Source organism: Ochotona curzoniae, unplaced genomic scaffold (genome assembly GCF_017591425.1).
Source record: "Ochotona curzoniae isolate NIBS_2020 unplaced genomic scaffold, NIBS_Ocur_1.0 contig_2210, whole genome shotgun sequence".
NCBI lineage: Eukaryota > Metazoa > Chordata > Mammalia > Lagomorpha > Ochotonidae > Ochotona > Ochotona curzoniae.
Window position 1 is genome coordinate 25438407 of NW_024465369.1, and position 18028 is coordinate 25456434.

Here is an 18028-nt window from a genome sequence, read left to right on the forward strand (position 1 = left end):
GACGCCCAGCTCTGACAGAGGCACTCCTTGGTCAGACAATGAAACTTGCAATTCTCTCCATGGTTGGGGTTCTGAGTCCAGCAATTCAGCTGGGGGATCCCCCAATAAACTTCATCTGAGGTGATCTCCGACATGATTCTTGTGTGTGCTTGCCTATATGGAGTCTGGTACAGTCTGTCACCCCAATCAGCTTATACACATGCTGGTGGTTGCAATTTTGCTGGGTCATTTCTGTTTATAGCCCTGTCTTCTACACAAACCAATGGATGTTGCAGCCCAGTTTGATCCTGTCTACCACACACTTGGCCTTCACATACACCAGTGGGAGCTGCAGCATAGTTGGAGCAACCCACAATAATCACCATCAGACCTGCCCCCTGCCCTGGTTTCCATGCCTGCCAGTATGTACAGCCAACTGGTCCAGTCCATCCCACATCCCATTCAACTCTCATACATGTCAATGGGCATTGAAGCCTAGTTCAACCCAACAACCCAACAAGCCCCATTATCCAGCCCACACACGTGCCAGCAGGTGGCATTCTCTGTCTAGCCATGCCCGCCCCATTCCTGTTTCTCATGCTCGTTGGTTGGAGTGGCAAGCCAAGAGGGATGTACCCACTGTTTCCCTACTGAACCCATTCCCACGCCAGGATCCTGCACTCTCCAGGTGGTTCTGCAGTTTAACTTGACAAAATTTGCCCCTGTGCCACCATCTGCCAGTTGATGCAGCCCAGTCCCACTCTGGCTTATGCATACACCAGTAGGATCAGTCAATCTAGCCTCAGCCAAGCTCTCTTAAAATGAGATGATTTGCACTGTAATTCAGTTTGGTAAGAGCTACACTCTGAACTCTGTAATAGCTTCCTGAAAATAAGTCTCTTTTTTCAATAGGACTACTTAAATGGGAATAAATATGTCTTTTCAATTTTGTAAATTATTGCATTTAAACATCACTAGTACATGTAACTGTCTTATGCAACTCCTGAATAAATCTACATAAAGAGACACAACTTATAATAGTAATTGAAGAGATTTAGAGCTTGGGTCCCACTGGATCCCTTTTGTACATTTTCATACTGAAGAATGGAAGGATTGATCATGTTTTCCAATATTGCCTGATATTAATCATATGGGAACAGAGGTTACAGACAGGATGGAGGTTGTTAAAATTTAGAATCTTCAGTCTCCTCAAACACTAAATTTCTGAGGTGATGGGAATGGTTGAAAGAGAAAGGGTGAGACACATGACAATTATGTTCCAGATAATTACATTGGTCAAAAATTTGAGAAACAGTGAAGATGATTTCCAAGTTTCTTTGAATTTCAAAATTTTGTTGATGAACTACTGTTTAAATGAACACTTTAGAAGTATTTGAATTTTAGGGGGATTATTACCTAGCTGTGTGTTTTACCCCATAAATAAGATCTGTGAAATACAGAAAAATAGAGATGAAATGGAAAACATGTTATCCATGAATTCACCACCAAGATAATCCATGATATCATTTCTTGTTTTGGATTTTTTTCTAAGTATTATTTTGGCATTGAATTTACTCTCTAATGATAGAACAGCTCACAACCACTTACCATTACAAGGTCTTAGGAATCTGGAGTATGTAAAAATATATTTTTAGTTCTAAATCTTGATATGTGATAAAAATTCTCTGTTTAAATCCCATGATCTGAAACACAAAGAATTCAGTGCTTCTACCCACTGGCATTAGACAACCCAACTAGAACAAGGTGTTCATCCCAATCAGTAAGCTATGGGGGTGACTGACCCAAGAAACTCCTTTCTGTGCCTTGTTCCTGACCTGGAGTCTGACTTTTACCGGAAGGATCACTCTGATGATGTTGGAGGGATGCTGGACCATCTTGACAACAGATATTTATAATCTTGTATCTCTGTTGCTGTAGCAACCAGACTATTGCTATGGATTCTAAGCTAAATTAATTTTACCTGTTTTGACCACTCATATTTTGATTCGTTTCTTTAAGCATCTGTTTTCAACTGGATTTATTGGGCTGAAAAACTTTTAAAAGGAAAAACATTTTTTAAAGTTTTAATATGTAGGATGAATACACAAAACCAAATAGGTACTTTTAAGTTGCGATTATACATAAAAGGTTTATGTGCAAGTTCTGAAGTGTATCAGTGTTTGCCAGAGTTTCACAAGGACACAAATATGTTTTTTGATCTAATTATTTTTAAAATAACTAGATTTAAAATTTAGAATACATGCCAGTAACTATAAGTGTTAATATGCACATAGCATTTAGTGAAAATAGAAAATTTGTTTCCCAAATTATACATTTTCTTCTTCAAAATAATGAAAACTATTATCTTATATTAAATATGTATAGCATGAGGCATGCTAGCAGTAATCATTTACTATTAACATTTACCCTGCCATTGTCTTTTCTTTTCTTTTCTTTGTTAGGTTTTAAACCATATATTATTGACCAGAGGAAATTAGAAAATACAGTCCAGAAATTTAAATATCAAAGCATTGTATTTTAAAAAGAGGATTGATAACAAGAATCTGACAAACTTTCACAAACATTGGGCACAAAATTATTCTGATGCATGGACATTCTTCAAAATCTCTAAGCATATTTCACCCCGTTTTCTAGTTTAAACATAATTTATAGATTAAATAAAAAATATGGAGAAATCCCTGAATTGTATAAACTACAGCAAAAGAATGGATGCAAAATAACTCCATATTCAATTGGAAATGTTCAGAAGCAACCTTGTACTTCTGCATTAAATTTCATCGTGATATGGAATTTTGTGATTACCACTGTTTGTGGCAGCTCAAGATATTTTGTACAGTTTTGTTGAAGTTTGCATGATATTTAAACTATTGTAGACGCTAAATGAAGCATACGAAAACATGCTAATCATAATGTCTGATATCATGAATTTTGCTTATGCAAGTTTGATTAAAATCAAATAACATTTATAATTATCTGTGCCATTATTACTGAAAACTATTACTGCATTAAAAGCACTCTGATTTTATAGTTGAAGACTTCTTCACTTTTGTCACTGAAAGAAGTTGAGGCCTCAAATTATCAGATTGTGGGAAACTACTGAGTTTGCAAAGATATTTTTTATTATGACAGATTAGATGATAAATAATTTTAAATATTAAATAACAGAATGAAACAGTTTTCTTTAGGACCTGAAATCTTTCCATTGTAAATCAATCTCCATTCATAAAAAAAATACTGTACAAGGGCCCAGCGCCATGGCCTAGTGGCTGAAGTCCTTGCCCTGAAGTCTTCCCATATGGATGCTGGTTCTAACCCCAGCAACTCCATTTCCCATCCAGCTCCCAGCTTGTGGCCCGGGAAAGCAGTTGAGTACGGCTGAAAGCCTTGGGACCCTGCACCCACGTGGGAGACCTGGAAGAGGTTCCTGGTTCCCGGCTTCGGATCAGCTTAGTGCAGGCCATTGCAGTCACTTGGGGAGTGAATCACTGGAGGAAGATCTTCCTCTCTGTCTCTCCTCCTCTCTGTATATCTGACTTTGTAATAAAAATAAATAAATTTAAAAAAAATACTGAACAACATCTACTTGTTTTCTGTTAATACTAACTATAAATTGAAAGACATTAGATCACAATGAGCAGAGATGAACATATTTAAAATAGTCGAAGTTCAATCTTAAGTTAAACCCTAAAACTGTTGAGCACTTCTATAAGAAAGTAACATCAATATATCAGTTACATTAGTATAATCAGTAACATCAATATAATTTTGCATTTTTTTTCCAAAAAATGTCATTATGTTACTCTAAAATTAGCCTAAGTTTAATAGAGATATAAATTTAAGTAAGAGATAATTCTGGAATTGAAGCTTTACTTTCATGAATGGCTTTAGTCACCTTTGAGTAGTTCTGGTGAAAGTCTGCCACATGTCTCCTATCACAGTCTATCTTCTCTGACTAGCTATTACTAAACGTCCAGATAATAACAATTACTTCTCCAGTCAATTATTACAGCTATGTCCAATTGTCATGATGACTGCTGAGGAGACTGAGGAGACAGAGGCATGGAATAGCTTCATCTACCAGAAAGAGAATTGTTAGGACTATCAACTAAATGAGCTGGATTTGAAGGCTATTTCCATTATCTGCTATGTGCTCTAGACAAGTTACTTCATCTTTGCAACCTTAACTCCTCCTCTATGAAATGCAGATGGTAATAATAGTACCGGCTGTCATGTAGATTAAAATTGATAATCCACCAAGCCACTTATTATAGATCCTGGTACATAATAAATGTTCGATCCATGTCAGCTATTATTAAATTGCCATAATTATACCTTCATGTCAATGATGTATTTTCATGAAATATTGGGATCTATTTTGACTCTAAAAGTCTACAAGCCTTACTGATTATATGAGTTTGGAAACATTTAGTCATTTTTCTATAACAAATTGCTTTGAAGTTAAGATTTAGGTTAATTTTCTCGATTAGTATTATTTATAAATATATAGGAAAATCACATTTGTCTTCTAACACTAAATCATTTTTTATCTTCTTCATTAGAGTTTAAAAGACAGCATTAATTCTAGGCCCCTTTACACATGTTAATTTCAGATGATGTGGATTTCCATGGAATAAACCAAATCTGCTTCTTAATAAAGGTCATCTTGTGAAACTATCTGAGCATAATTTAACTAACTCTAGGTTAAAACAGAGTGTAAACTAAGTTTATTTGCATGATTTATTTTGTGGTTATTACCACATAAACACCTGTAAATGCTTTTACTGTTACTATGTAGTAATTCTCCAGGTAATTTGTAATGTTTTATATGTAAGTACTAGGTCCCATTCTTCTGTATCACTAGAATCTATCCAGTCCACATGAGTGTCTGCATGTATTATTGATGTCATTGTTATGAATTGCTACTTTAATTTTTGCAGTGGGCCATTGTTGTTTGATTATATTTCCTTGGAGATTTGCCTTTCCTACTTATTTTTTCTGGCGTTGTCAAATTGCTGTCTCTTGTATCATGAGGATAAGCACAGGGTCAGAGTGAGCCAGCCAGAGTCTCCTTTCTGTGCCTATGTGTACAGTGAGAGTGATTATGTCATTCCACAATGAGATCTTGTTTTTCTATATAGCCCAGGCAGTGAGCAGTACCCCAATTGACTCAAAGTGTTTTCTGTAAACAGAACTGGAATGCCCTGTTTGCTTGGTCCTGCTGTGATTCTTGCTCATTGGATAGTTTAAATTGCATGATGCTTAAACTGGGTGTCTGTTCCTTGCCACTACAGTTAATTGGATCCCTTGCATTGTGCACTGGTGTAAGCTTGGTTTATTGGTTGATCCACATCATGTGACAGTGCTCTCTTAGTTGATTGGATGCTCATTGCTTAAGAACACCTGAACACAGCTAACTGAAGCTGCTCCTCTCTTCCACTTGTAGTGGAACAGGACAGTCCATTGGTCAGTGCTGGCCAGTAAATAGACTCCTGAACTTCTAAGAGTCTGCCTCAGATCCTTGTGGGCATGGGAGGTGGGAACTGATTTGGTTGACTTGGAATACCATGTGGGCTTCAGACCCCAAAATGTTTAAGCCATCATCTGTTGCTTTCCATGATGTACCTTACCTGAAAACCAGAATTAGCTAGGACTCAAATCCATGCCTTCTGAGTGGATGTGTGTACCTTGGCTCCTGTCTTAAGAACTAGGTTAAATTCCTGCCTCCTCAACTTCATATGCTTATTTCTAATGCTGCATAGGGCTCAATGTTATAAATTCACCTGAACGTTTATATTCTCCAACCACTACTCAACTCCCAATATAATGAGAGCCTTCATTGTAAACCTTATGTACTTCACTTTTACTACTAATATTCACACTGCATTATATTGTATATGTTTTATACTGATCTCTCTCTCTGCCACTCCTTAAAGACAGACAATAGGCCCTTTGCTTCATTATAAATTTCCTCCATGAGAACTACACATGCAAGCTGGTTGAATGAGGTATAAATGAATGAATAAATATTGTTAATGAGATCTGTGAGTGACTGACAAATGATGTTACATGTAGTAAATGTGAAAACTTGAGGGTTGAGTGTGATTAAGAGAATTCACAAATATTAAACGACAGAGGAGACAAGAATTGAATCTGCTTTTCAATTCTTAAATGTAACTTCCAGACAGTTTGTAGGAAGCATGATTTCTCAATGTTTGATTTCTACCATATTTGGTTTGCTTATGGAAATTTATAGAGGCTTGTTCGTAAGGACTAAGTGGGGTATTGTAAAGAAAATAGAGTGTTCCAATAGACATTCCAATGCCCATCCTACCATCCACCAACCGCATGCCCAGTAGCCAGTCTCAGTGTTTTTCAGCGTCTTCCTAATTTCTGGCCTTGACCTTAGCCATTCAAATGTCCATTTTTACCTCCATAATTCTCTTCCATTCACTGAGTTTTACATATTATAAGAGCAGACTGATTCTTTATAAAATGCAATACAATTATTTAATTTTTTTTTCAATTTCATTTTGTTTACTTTGAAGATACTGATATCCTGATATCCTAATTATTATAAAAGGAAACCGTAGTACTGGATAATTTCCTCCACATGGAGAATTGCAATGATCCAAATTTACCAATGGAGGAACCATTTCAGGAATTGCTGGAAGGTGAGTTATGCTGTAGTAACTATGTTTCAATATTCTTTTAGTGCATTTTAAATGTCTTTTTGCATGCATTTTACTTCTCTAATGGGGAAATTCTATACGGCAGGAGGACTTATCCACAAAATGTGGGACATATGAGATCCTGGCACAGTAGCCTAGTGACTGAAGTTCTTGCCTTGCCCACATGGGCACCAGATCTAATTCTAGCAGCCACGCTTCCCTTCCAGTTCCCTGCATGTGGCCTGAGAAAGCAGTCAAGGATGGCCCAAAGCCATGGGACCCTGGCTTCGGATCAGTGCAGCTCTGGCTCTTGTGGCCACTTGGGGATTGAATCAACGGATGAAAGATTTTCCTCTCTGTATCTCATACTCTCTGTATATTTGACTTTGCAATTAAAATAAAATAAATCTTAAAAAAAATGTGGGACTTATGACCAATGATAGAAAAACTGTGTGGGTTTTTGATGGGTTTCAGATTCATGGAGTGCAAGTAGTTATCTTTGTATGTTAAGACTGCTTATAGTAAAACACTGTCAGCTGGGTGATTTGTCAACAACATAACTTGCTTTTCACAGTTCTGAAGGCTAATAAACTCCAAAGCAAGCCATTGGCAAACCTACTTTTTTCTTTCTTTCTTTTTTTTTTTCTTTTCTTTTTTTTTTTTTTACAGGCAGGTAGCTTTTCACTGTGTTCTATGCAGCAGAAAGAGATCACAAAGTTATCTGAGTCCTCTAACGTCATTCATAAGTACCATACTGTTACAGCTTAAGCACCTTTCCAAGGTTCCATCTCCCTGAAGGTTAGGTTTCCATGTATGCATTTTGTGTGGATACTTGGTGAAGAATAATAGTTTATAACCTTTCTCAAAATGTTAAAACAAATATTGCAACATTGTGGAACTAAATATAAAAGTCACAATGCTTTTTAAAGAGAAGCATGAGACTGTATGGAAATGTCAAACTTCTGATGAAAGCTGATGCATTTTTCTCAGAGTCTAAAAGCATTAGGTTGAAAAACTGGAAAGAATCATCTCTAGGGGAAGGTTCTTATCGCTGTCTCTCATTGGGCCAAGGACAAGACTGTTAGAAAATATATGAATACATGACTCTATTCCTGCGGTTGTTTTCTTTCTACCTGATATGCTGTCTACTATATTCCTACATTCGTTCTGATCATCTTTACTTTGCCAGAAGTTCTATGAAACTCCAATAACATAGGGATAAAGTCATGGAGAGAAAGTGATGAGAGTTTGGGAGCTTGGGAAACCACACAAGAACAATAGCTACTACAACAAAAATGTAATAAAAGCTGACATTGATAATCAGCTATTTAGTGCTATGTACTTGGCAATATCCTACTTGATTTTTATATCTACACTGAGAAATAATTTTTGCCAGCCCTAAAGCTTGCTTCATTGTCATGAAATGAATGCCAACTAGCTCTAAGGCACACAGTAAGTGATTTAGCCACATGTAAAATGTGTGTCCCATTCATAATGATTTGTGTTTTTTTAAAAAATTTCTCATTTTCAGTGATAGTTTTGTAGGTGAGTATTCCCTCTCTCCTTCCACTTCCCATTTTTTCTTCCCCATTTCCCTCTCCCATCATTTTACCCCACAATTATTACATTATTGTAGTCCTTTAGTAATAGTGACAAGGATTTACATTCTTAAATATCAAACAGCATCCTGTTACTCAGTAAACTTCAGGATGCAGCTTATGTATCTTATATATTGTCCTCTGAAAATGCTATTCTCCCTTAAACTGTGATCCTATATTCCTTGTTATGATGCATTTCATTATGGCTGTACATGTGTTTCCTGCTCCAGAACCAATGCATCTCTGCCTTGACATAAGGATGCTCTGAATGTAGTGAGACGAGCTGCTTCTGTGGTGAGCCAAGTACATAAACCTTTGCCAAATCACACTTGGTTGTCTACAGGGATATTTGTTTAGTCTGAAGAAATCCAAAGACTTACAGTTAGTTTGTCCATTTCTAGCAATTATGACTTTATTTCAAATTCTAGACTTCAAGATTTTTCTGTTTCTTTTGTCCTTTGTGTTTTTATTTGTTTTGTTTGTGAATCTGGGAGGTTTGGAGGAATCACTGAATAAACATTTCCCCCTGACCACAGCACTGAGTAGCAGCCTGCTCTCTATAACTCTCTGCCATCTCTGTACACCTTCTATGCTGTGCTGTCAGCCTTATTCGCCTATGCTACTTGCAGTGCCCTTATCCTAACAGTTTCAGACTTTCTTCTAATGAATCTCAATTCCTCTACATCTCCATCATTGATACTTTCACAAATAATAGCTATTTTAAAGGAAAAGCAATTGCAATTAAAATGTAAAGGTATCAAAATCATGACAATACAACAGGCATCACAATAGTCTATTCTCCACTATTATTCCTGTTTTACTAAATCCAAGAAAAAGACTGTCTCAAGAGTAGAAGACCTCATTACTTCATAATGTTAAAATACATCCTTGGGATTTTCTCAGAAATTGCACGTAACATTTCTCATCTTAAGTATAGACAGCTTACATCCATCATAACTGACTGAGGGTCTGTTTGTAGTTGTTTCTGCTCACAATAAGAACTTTTTAACAAACAGTATCACAGTGTTCTTGGAAGTAATTACAATTACAGAAAAAAACATTAATTAAAAATTCAATGCTTGGCTTAGAGATTTGGGTCATCAGCTTTTATATAGTGGATAGTTTACTCAAATATTTGCTAAGCCAATAAAATAAGTAAATTATTTGTAAAGAACTGCTTACCTGACAAATTTTCACCAATAATCTAAACAATGGATGTGCACTGTAAGCAAAATTTAGGCACTGCTTAGCTTGATATTTGATGTAATAAGTACAAATTGTTTTTATTTATTCTTTGTAAGAAGACTTCTATACATCAGAATCTTTTTACCCTAGTTCAAGCTGCAACATTTATTTGAAAATGATAAAATATCAACCATGGGAAATGTATGGTTTGGCTTTTTATAATTTCAGACAGCTCCTTTCCCTATGTTAACTTAGATCTGACTTTGTAGTGTAGAGTGAGTGCGTAGAAGGAGACTGCAGTTAAGAATAAATTCCAGTTGGTCCTCAAAGCTTAGACACATCCATGAAAGAAAAACAGACTTTAACAGTGCAAGAGTTGGCAGTAAAACAATAAACATCCATCAGTGATGAATGGCAGGTTAACCATCTCTTCAGAAACAGGAATGATACAAAGTTCACACATTTTTGCTTTGTCTTGTAATATATAAAACCACAGTATATAGCTTTGTTTATCTATTACAGTAGAAGGCCTCGGCATCTAAAAATAAATATCAGTAGATTAAATGACCTACCCCTTCTGCTAGTCATCAATAAGAGAAATAAAATGCTTTACGGCATAGAAGAGAACTTCAAAGATCAATGAAATTTAGAGTAAGACCATATCCTACCTGGGTAACTTTCTCTGTCACATTGTGTGTCCGTTCTTTAACCTTGGGTGCAATAATGGTTTTATCTGAAGAAGGAGGTGATGTGTTCTTTTTTTCAGTTTTGACATCAGAAAAATTCAGAGTGAGCTGTGGAATCTTGTTAATGGTGCTGTATTTGTTGAGGTTTGAATCTGATGTGGAGCCCAGGAGGCTTGACTTGATATGATTAAAAGGTCCTAAAAAATCAGAAAACGTGCGTAAGGATAGTATCAAAAGAAATACTAGAATGAGATGGTCCTGAATGTCCTACTACAATGATCCATGACCAAGGGACCTTTCTTCAAATATGATTAAATGTAGCCATCTGATACCCAGATTACAGGGTTTAGCATTATCTTCTGCCATACGTGGAAGCTTGTGAATGTCTGAAGATAAAACTGGACTTCCGGTTTGCACCCAGAGAGAAAATAGCAGCCTGGGATATATGTTAGCTGACAACTTTTATTAAAGTCTGGAATAAAAGAACTACTCTACTCCCTGTTATTGATAAAATTCTACCTTCAAAGTTTCTCGTGAATTTTGTTTTATAATCTGGTGAGTTTTCATGTAAAGACGTGCATGTGATTAAAACCACATTGATCATGGAATTTCTAAATGGGTAGTTTATCTTATTCTAATTTGCGTTTCTTTCTTCTTTAGGTCACCAAGAATTCACATGCCTGATGGATCATATGTCCCCACTATCTGTATAAACTTTCTAAGCAGTTAAATATAGATAAAAGAACTATGATAAGGATAAACAAGTGAAAGACTATTTGTGTGTTCTTTTATGTGATTTTTATTAAAAGCTCTTAGATCTTATGGAATTTTCAAATCCTTCCTTTCTTTTCCTTTTCTTTAGATTTAAGACTGAACACTTTTTGAGAAACCCCCCAAAACCACTACTAAAATCACACAAGAAGAATGCTAGGTTATAGAACATGTCTGGGGTTAATAGTATAGGTCACTTCTCACATTTCTTTTCTACAAAGGTAATTTTGCAGGAAACTAATACCCCCGATTTCTGAATTGTGGGTGAGGAGACTAAGCAGTTTCATCCATTTAAAATTAATCTTGTGTTTTCTGCCTACAGAATGTCGGAAAATACTCTGAGGAGCTTCTTGTGTAATGTTATTGATAACATCATTCAGTTCTTCATAATGAACATCAGAAAGAACCCAATAATGTCATAGAGTCATTATTCTGTGGACCACGCAGAATGATTATAATATACACACTGGGGTGGGCATTTAGCCTAGTCATTAACACACCCACATCCAATGTCATGGCCCTTGGGTTCAGTTCTCAGCTCTACCTTCTTATTTTAGCTTGGAAGTTGCGTTGGATTGCTGGCTTTTAGTTTCAGCACAGCCCATTCCTGGCTGTGACAAGTGTTTGGAATGAACCTGAGGAAGGGATCTTTGTTTCTCTGTCTCTCCACTTGACTTAATAAAAAGGGCAAAAGACTACAAACAGCCAAATCTGAGTGTGTGTCTCTGTGTGTATATGTATGTATACATATATATGGGATTTTTGAATGCCATAATTCTTTCACCTTGAAAAATTGTCTCTTATGTCACAAGGGGTATTAATGTACACAAAAAAGCTACTTATCATAATTCTGAGCTTTGATTTTAACATCTTATAATTAACCACATTAGGTGCTTTTCACAAGATTTTAATGCAAATTGAAATTTCAAAAGTTGAAACTATCATGCAGAGGGCAGATTATCACAAATTATGCCTTATTTTGGAAATGTTTTTCTTATAGACTTGTACTCATTTTGGAAACGCATGTCAAATATATTGGCATTTGATGGGCCAACAGAAAATCTCCAAGTTCAGTTCACTTTTAAGGTGTGTAGCTATCATGTGCAAATTACATAAGCTAAGAGACTTTATTCTATTTTTGTTAGTTCCAGAACCAAACATTAAAGTTGTAGAGCATTAGAGGAATCACACTAAAATTGCTACTAAAATATCTTTCAGAAGACTTTTGTATTGTTTTCCCACTAGAAATATCTATTATTGTCTAACATCATAAAAAATACTTCTTACACTAAAAACTTAACACTTGAAATTATTTATTTGTTTTGATTTTATGTGCTGGTTTTCAATATCATTCCAGTAATCTCATAGAGATCTGAACCACCTTCTCTAAAATGTTTGTGACAATTTATTGTTCCAATTTGCCTTCAATTTCCTGTTAATTTAATAAGACACACGTTTTACTGCTATTTAGTGGGATTTCTTTCATCTGTGAAATTCTTTCTGTTGTAATTGATCATACAGGAAATCATTTTAACATTATGTTTCAAGATAAGGGTTAACTCATTTGGGAGAATAAAAACTTTTTCACTTTCTCCTGAAGTTTCTTTTCTTGGGGGGGTTCATTATTCATAATTATACTTACTTTATTTCTCACTTTCAAAAATTCATGTACAAATAGATTTCATTTATTAAATGTGGTTTTACCATTTTATCCACCCATAATCATGCTGTAACATGTTATCCAGTGATTATATGCAAAATTTTCTCATGTTCTTAATGATCTTAAAGCCAATTTATTCATAGTTGATTACTGTAATTTGTCTTTTAATGTGGTTATATTTGAACACTTGCATATTGGAATATGTTTCATTTTATTATAAACTGATTTATTTTTACTTCTCTTTTATGTAGCAATTAGGGAGCAAAGTGCTCTTTTAGAAATATGTTAGATTGTCTTTGCATTTTAATTCAGGATAGTATAATGAATCAAACAAAATATTTGTTAGAACAGGAGACATTACGTGTGAAGCATTGAGTAACTGGCTGTTAAAACATCACTCAGATTTCCCTCAATAGCTACAGATTCATTGCAGTCATTATTTTTACTTTTTTTTACTAGCAGAAAAGTCTTCTGAATTGCTACTCCATTCTTAATTTTAGAGCTTTTCCTTTCAAATACTGGATCCAGCAAAATGCAATGTGCTACTTAAAATACTTCTTTTGCATGCTACTGAGATGAAGTTTTTTTTCTTTCTTTTTCCATTCTACACACCGAAAATTTACTACTACAGATTTCATTAGCTGCTTTCCACAGATTTCAAGACACATGTTTATGTGCTCAAGTCTTCAGGGACTTCAAAATGGTCAGTTCTGTCTTAGACTCTTATAAAACTTTATAAGTTTTACTAACACATAATGTCAACACTTGAGCAATAATAGATGTTAAAAAATATCCTAATTCACCGACTGTAAATCTAAGCAAAAGGAATGTGTGGACCATGGGGAATGAGAGTTAAGCAGTACACACCAGAATGCAGGGTTTCCTACCTCCTAGGATTATATTCAGAGAGGCCTTGCTTGGGAAATTAGAGGTGAAAGACAGCCTGACTGAGTGATCATGAACAGATGAAATTAAGATTCTAACGGAAGGAAGGAGAGGAGCCTGAAAAACAAAGTAAATGAATTTAAGTAAAATAAACTGTTGGATACAGTAGGCTCAATAGAAAGGAAAGTAAAGTTCAAACTACATGAGGACTGAATATTCTTTAGAGTTCTGCAAGATGAATGTCCAGATTTTAAAAATGCTTGGACTATAGTAGAAGATGGTGACCATGGTGCCTGGCTGACTAATTCAAGAGCTACAGGAAGCCTTTTATGCGTTATTACCAGTGTTTGATTCTACACCAGTATGCTGATTTCCAGCTACAAAGAAATACCACATATTTCAAGATCAAGCTAAAGGCTAAAGCAAGTATTAAGAAAAAATATCTTAGGTTAATGATATTTAAAATGTATATGATGAGAGTATTAAAATTTGTCATGAGTTATGAAATGTTAGATGCTGCAGAAACTTTCCTGAGGACAGTTCATATATATTTTTTAAATAATTTTTTAAAGGTTATTACCTTAAGGTTCTAACAGTAAAGGAAAAAATTAAAATGGGGTAATTGTGAAGTATTTCTCACAACACTGAGTTTGGTTAAACCTTACTTATTTATGTGTTTTAGATAACACTTTTTATTTAAATTACAGTCAAGGGCTTAATGCACCCTTTAAGTTATTCATTTCTCAATGCATTTTAAAAAATCACTGGAGGGTGGATCTTTGGCCACTTAAGCACCCATGTCCTGTGACACGTTGCCTGCATTTGAATCTCTACTCTGGCGGTTTCTGTCTGTGTAGACCTTGGAAAGCAGCAGAGTGTGGCTCAAGTGTTGGGAAGCCTGGGTTTCAAGTCCCCAGCCCTCAGCTTCAGCACAGCTCAGTGCAGGCCAAAGGCATCTGACAACAAACCAGTAGTCCTGCATCTCTAATAATTTTTTTTAAGTCAACAGAAAGATTAGCTACTAATTCCTAAATTCAGTCATTTCACAGGCAAGTTGGGAAGGCAATATATGGCGAACAAAAGTAGTATCTTAGCTTTTATAGCTAGGTTCTGAATGGTGTCTATGCAAATTAACACCCAAGCTGATACTAATTTTTTCCCTTTAAGGAAACTCAGAGGAGATAATCAGCATAGAACAATCATGAAGATGAAATCTCATCCTGTCATAATAAATGCATAGACTTTTTCTGAAGTGTTAAAAAAAATCGCTTTTAGTTGGTATTGGGGATGTTCAGGATTGGTGTAAGATAGAGAAACTGTTATTGTTTATTTTCAAAGAATCCTGAGCTGCTGATGAGAAAACCTTTTTGTCTCAAGAGCCATTGATTTATAATTATCAACAGCTCTGAACTGATATTATGCAATTTAGAAATCAGAATACCAAGCTGCACGGTGGTCAGAGCACCGGTGACATACAAAAGAGGCCAACAGTGAATTCTAAGTCAGAATGGTTACTGGTGGAGACGTGTTCATGCAACACACATGCACAAAACGAGTCACTATCACCATCTGCATACCCACAGCAGCATGCAAGGCGTATGTTAAAAGACCAACCCCAAATAGTTTTCAATTTGATGAAAATACTTTAATTATTTTTAATGTATTTTGTAATCTTGTTATCAATGACAAGTAAAATGGATTTCAGATTTTTAAGCCAATTCCAAATTTATCCAATGTATTACCCTGTAAGATATTACCCTACAGTAGCTGTAGGTCATGCTAGTGATTTCAGACTAATATATAGCACAATTGAAATGATTAAAATATTATCAAAAAATAGAAAATGACTATCATGCATGTACAGTTTACTACTACAGCAAGCTTAAAACCATACCCCCTGCCATCCAGGAACGTGAAACTAGTTTTAAGGAAACAAAAGAGGAACAAGTGAAGTGATACGGTCATGTTGCACTTTGTTAACTTAATCTTCTACCCAAAGTAAAAAGTATATTATTTTCCCTGAAGTAGGCTTATGCGCCTCTTGTATTCAGGAATACGTAGCTTGATTTGCTTCTTTCCCATTGACTTAAGATATTTAGGAAGTGTTCACTGTCAACCCAGGCTTTACATTCTTGCAGGAAAAAGAAGTTCATCAGCACTTTAATGGCACAGCTAAAAAATTAACAATGCCTTCAGCAAAATCAAGCCGTGATGTCTCCACCAGGCACCTGGGCCAGCTAAGGGCAGCATGAAGATGTTGCATTGAACAGGGCATACAGCAGGCAAGTTAACATGCCAAGTTAGGGGAGGGGCGCTTTAAGCATCAGAAGGTGAAATTTGCATTTGCACTTTACCTTTCACATTGCGACCATTGTCTGTTTTGAGCATATAAGGACAAAAAGAGAGAAATAGGAAGACTAAAATTACGCTTTATACACTGAATTTCCTCTAGTACATGTGAAAACAATTACAAAACAGGGCATAATGATGAAAAGTTATGCTTGGCAGCAATTAGATTAGCAGTGTGAACTATTCATTAAATAAAATAAATATACTAAAAATAGTAGCTACCATAACAAACATCCTTGTTTAATATAATCTTACTTAATTTAAAGGGATTCCAATCTAAAGGTTTGTAATCATGACAGTCTGGAGAAAGATATATTTAGCTGCCTGTAGTTGTGATCAAAACAATCAACCTTGTCAGAAGCCAACAGTAGTGTCTCAATCATCATTTGCACTCTATGGGGAACAAGATTACAGTCCATTTAATATGAACAAATTTCCTAAATATTTTTACTAACTGTACTGATTGCATTATAATTTTAAAAGGAATGTGAATTTGTTAAAATTATAATGCAATCAGTACAGTTAGTAAAAATATTTAGGAAATTTGTTCATATTAAATGGACTGTTTTCAAATCTCAGTTTCAGATTTGCTTTGAGATCAGCATTCTAAATGTTAATATTTTCTACTAACAAAATAGTCATTGCTGGCTTTGAAACACAGCATACATGAATTCATATCAAAACCATTCAACATCGTACGAGACTCTAAGACTTTCCCATCTTTGCAACTGGACTCATTGTCCCATGGTCAATTTACAGAGGATCATTAAGGAAATACTGAGACTGCCATTGCTAAATAGTATAGAACTTCAGGTGACCAACCAATATTCATTGACATCTAATACTGTGCACATGTAAAATCCTGAGATATCTCACAACTGTTTAAAAGCTCACTCCTGAAGTAATCATGATAGGAAGTCACAAAAAGAGTGCTTACACAAAAATAATGTGTCCAAAGTTGAGTCCAAAAACAAGTAGGAGAGTAGGAATTGCTTGCAAGTGGTCAAAAATTTTAACTCTACTCTCCAAACTAAAAATTCTAGATTGAGATGTAGAAGTTTGAAGCAAACTACAGCAGATGCTTCCTACGCTTAGTGTTAGTTAACCTTCCAAGGCAAAGTGTGTGATTTGTACCTGGAAATCTGATTCTGAATCCTCCATGACAACATAAATGTACAAATTAGAGCACTTAAAAACTTCTGCAGTAACCTGACAGAATAATTTCATATCTGTTGAATCTGATAAAACAATTGGTGTTTACATTTTGTACGTCTGTTTTTTTAAAACTTCATTTTTTAATGCATATTTTATCGTATTTGCATACATAAGGTTTTCATGGATTAGGAAAAAAATTTTGGTCACTCACCATAGATAGCTTGAGAAGTGTGAGGGCCTTTCAAAATGGGGGCACTACTATTAAAAGATAATTTGATTTTTATGCAAAGAAAAGCAAAAGGAAGCCACACAAAAAAAGAATCTGCAGAAGCTCGCAGAAATGCTTATTATATTAAACTATGTGTTAGTTTCAGGATTTTTGTACCCAGATTAACTTATCTTGTTATTCTATTTTACTATACGGCTTTTGAACTACCTCCAGATAGTTTTAAGTTAAGTGGACTAAGCGAGATCATGCAGAGTATTATACATTAAAATGTTTACAGAAGTATTTAGATTCCTGAAAAGACAGATATCTCAGTTTAACTGAGGAGGTCATCTTAATTTGAAACCTGATGCATGCACACTGTTAGAGTTATGTGACATAATAAAATGTAGGGCCCGGCAGCGTGGCCTAGCGGCTAAAGTCCTCACCTTGCACGCCCGGGGTCCTATATGGTCGCCGGTTCTAATCCCGGCAGCCCCGCTTCCCTTCCAGCTCCCTGCCTGTGGCCTGGGAGGGCAGTCGAGGACGGCCCAAAGCTTTGGGACTCTGCACCCGCGTGGGAGACCTGGAAGAAGTTCCTGGTTCCCGGCTTCGGATCAGCATAGCACCAGTGGTTGCGGTCACGTGGGGAGTGAATCATTGGAAGATCTTCCTCTCTGTCTCTCCTCTTTGTATATCTGACTTTGTAATAAAAATAAATAAATCTTTAAAAAAAATAAAATTAAAACGTATTTTAAATTTTGTAATGTTAGGAAGCTTAGTTTGCTCTGTGCCATCAGTGATCTTTGTAGCTAAAATGCTTGAAAGCTGAAATAAAAGCTATCATTGGAATTTGGCAATCTGTA

At 35.6% G+C, this 18028-nt stretch overlaps 1 protein-coding gene across 2 annotated transcripts in view; it reads right to left on the reverse strand.

Annotated features, from left to right (window-relative positions):
- KCNH7 (potassium voltage-gated channel subfamily H member 7) overlaps positions 1-18028 on the reverse strand; it is a 436066-nt gene that overhangs the window by 104529 nt on the left and 313509 nt on the right. For both annotated transcript variants that reach the window (XM_040971656.1, XM_040971657.1), the window contains exons 5-6: positions 15808-15828; positions 10120-10334 (exon numbers count right to left, since the gene is read on the reverse strand). In XM_040971656.1, the coding sequence (XP_040827590.1) occupies positions 10120-10334; positions 15808-15828 (236 nt within the window). The remainder of the gene's footprint in view (positions 1-10119; positions 10335-15807; positions 15829-18028) is intronic.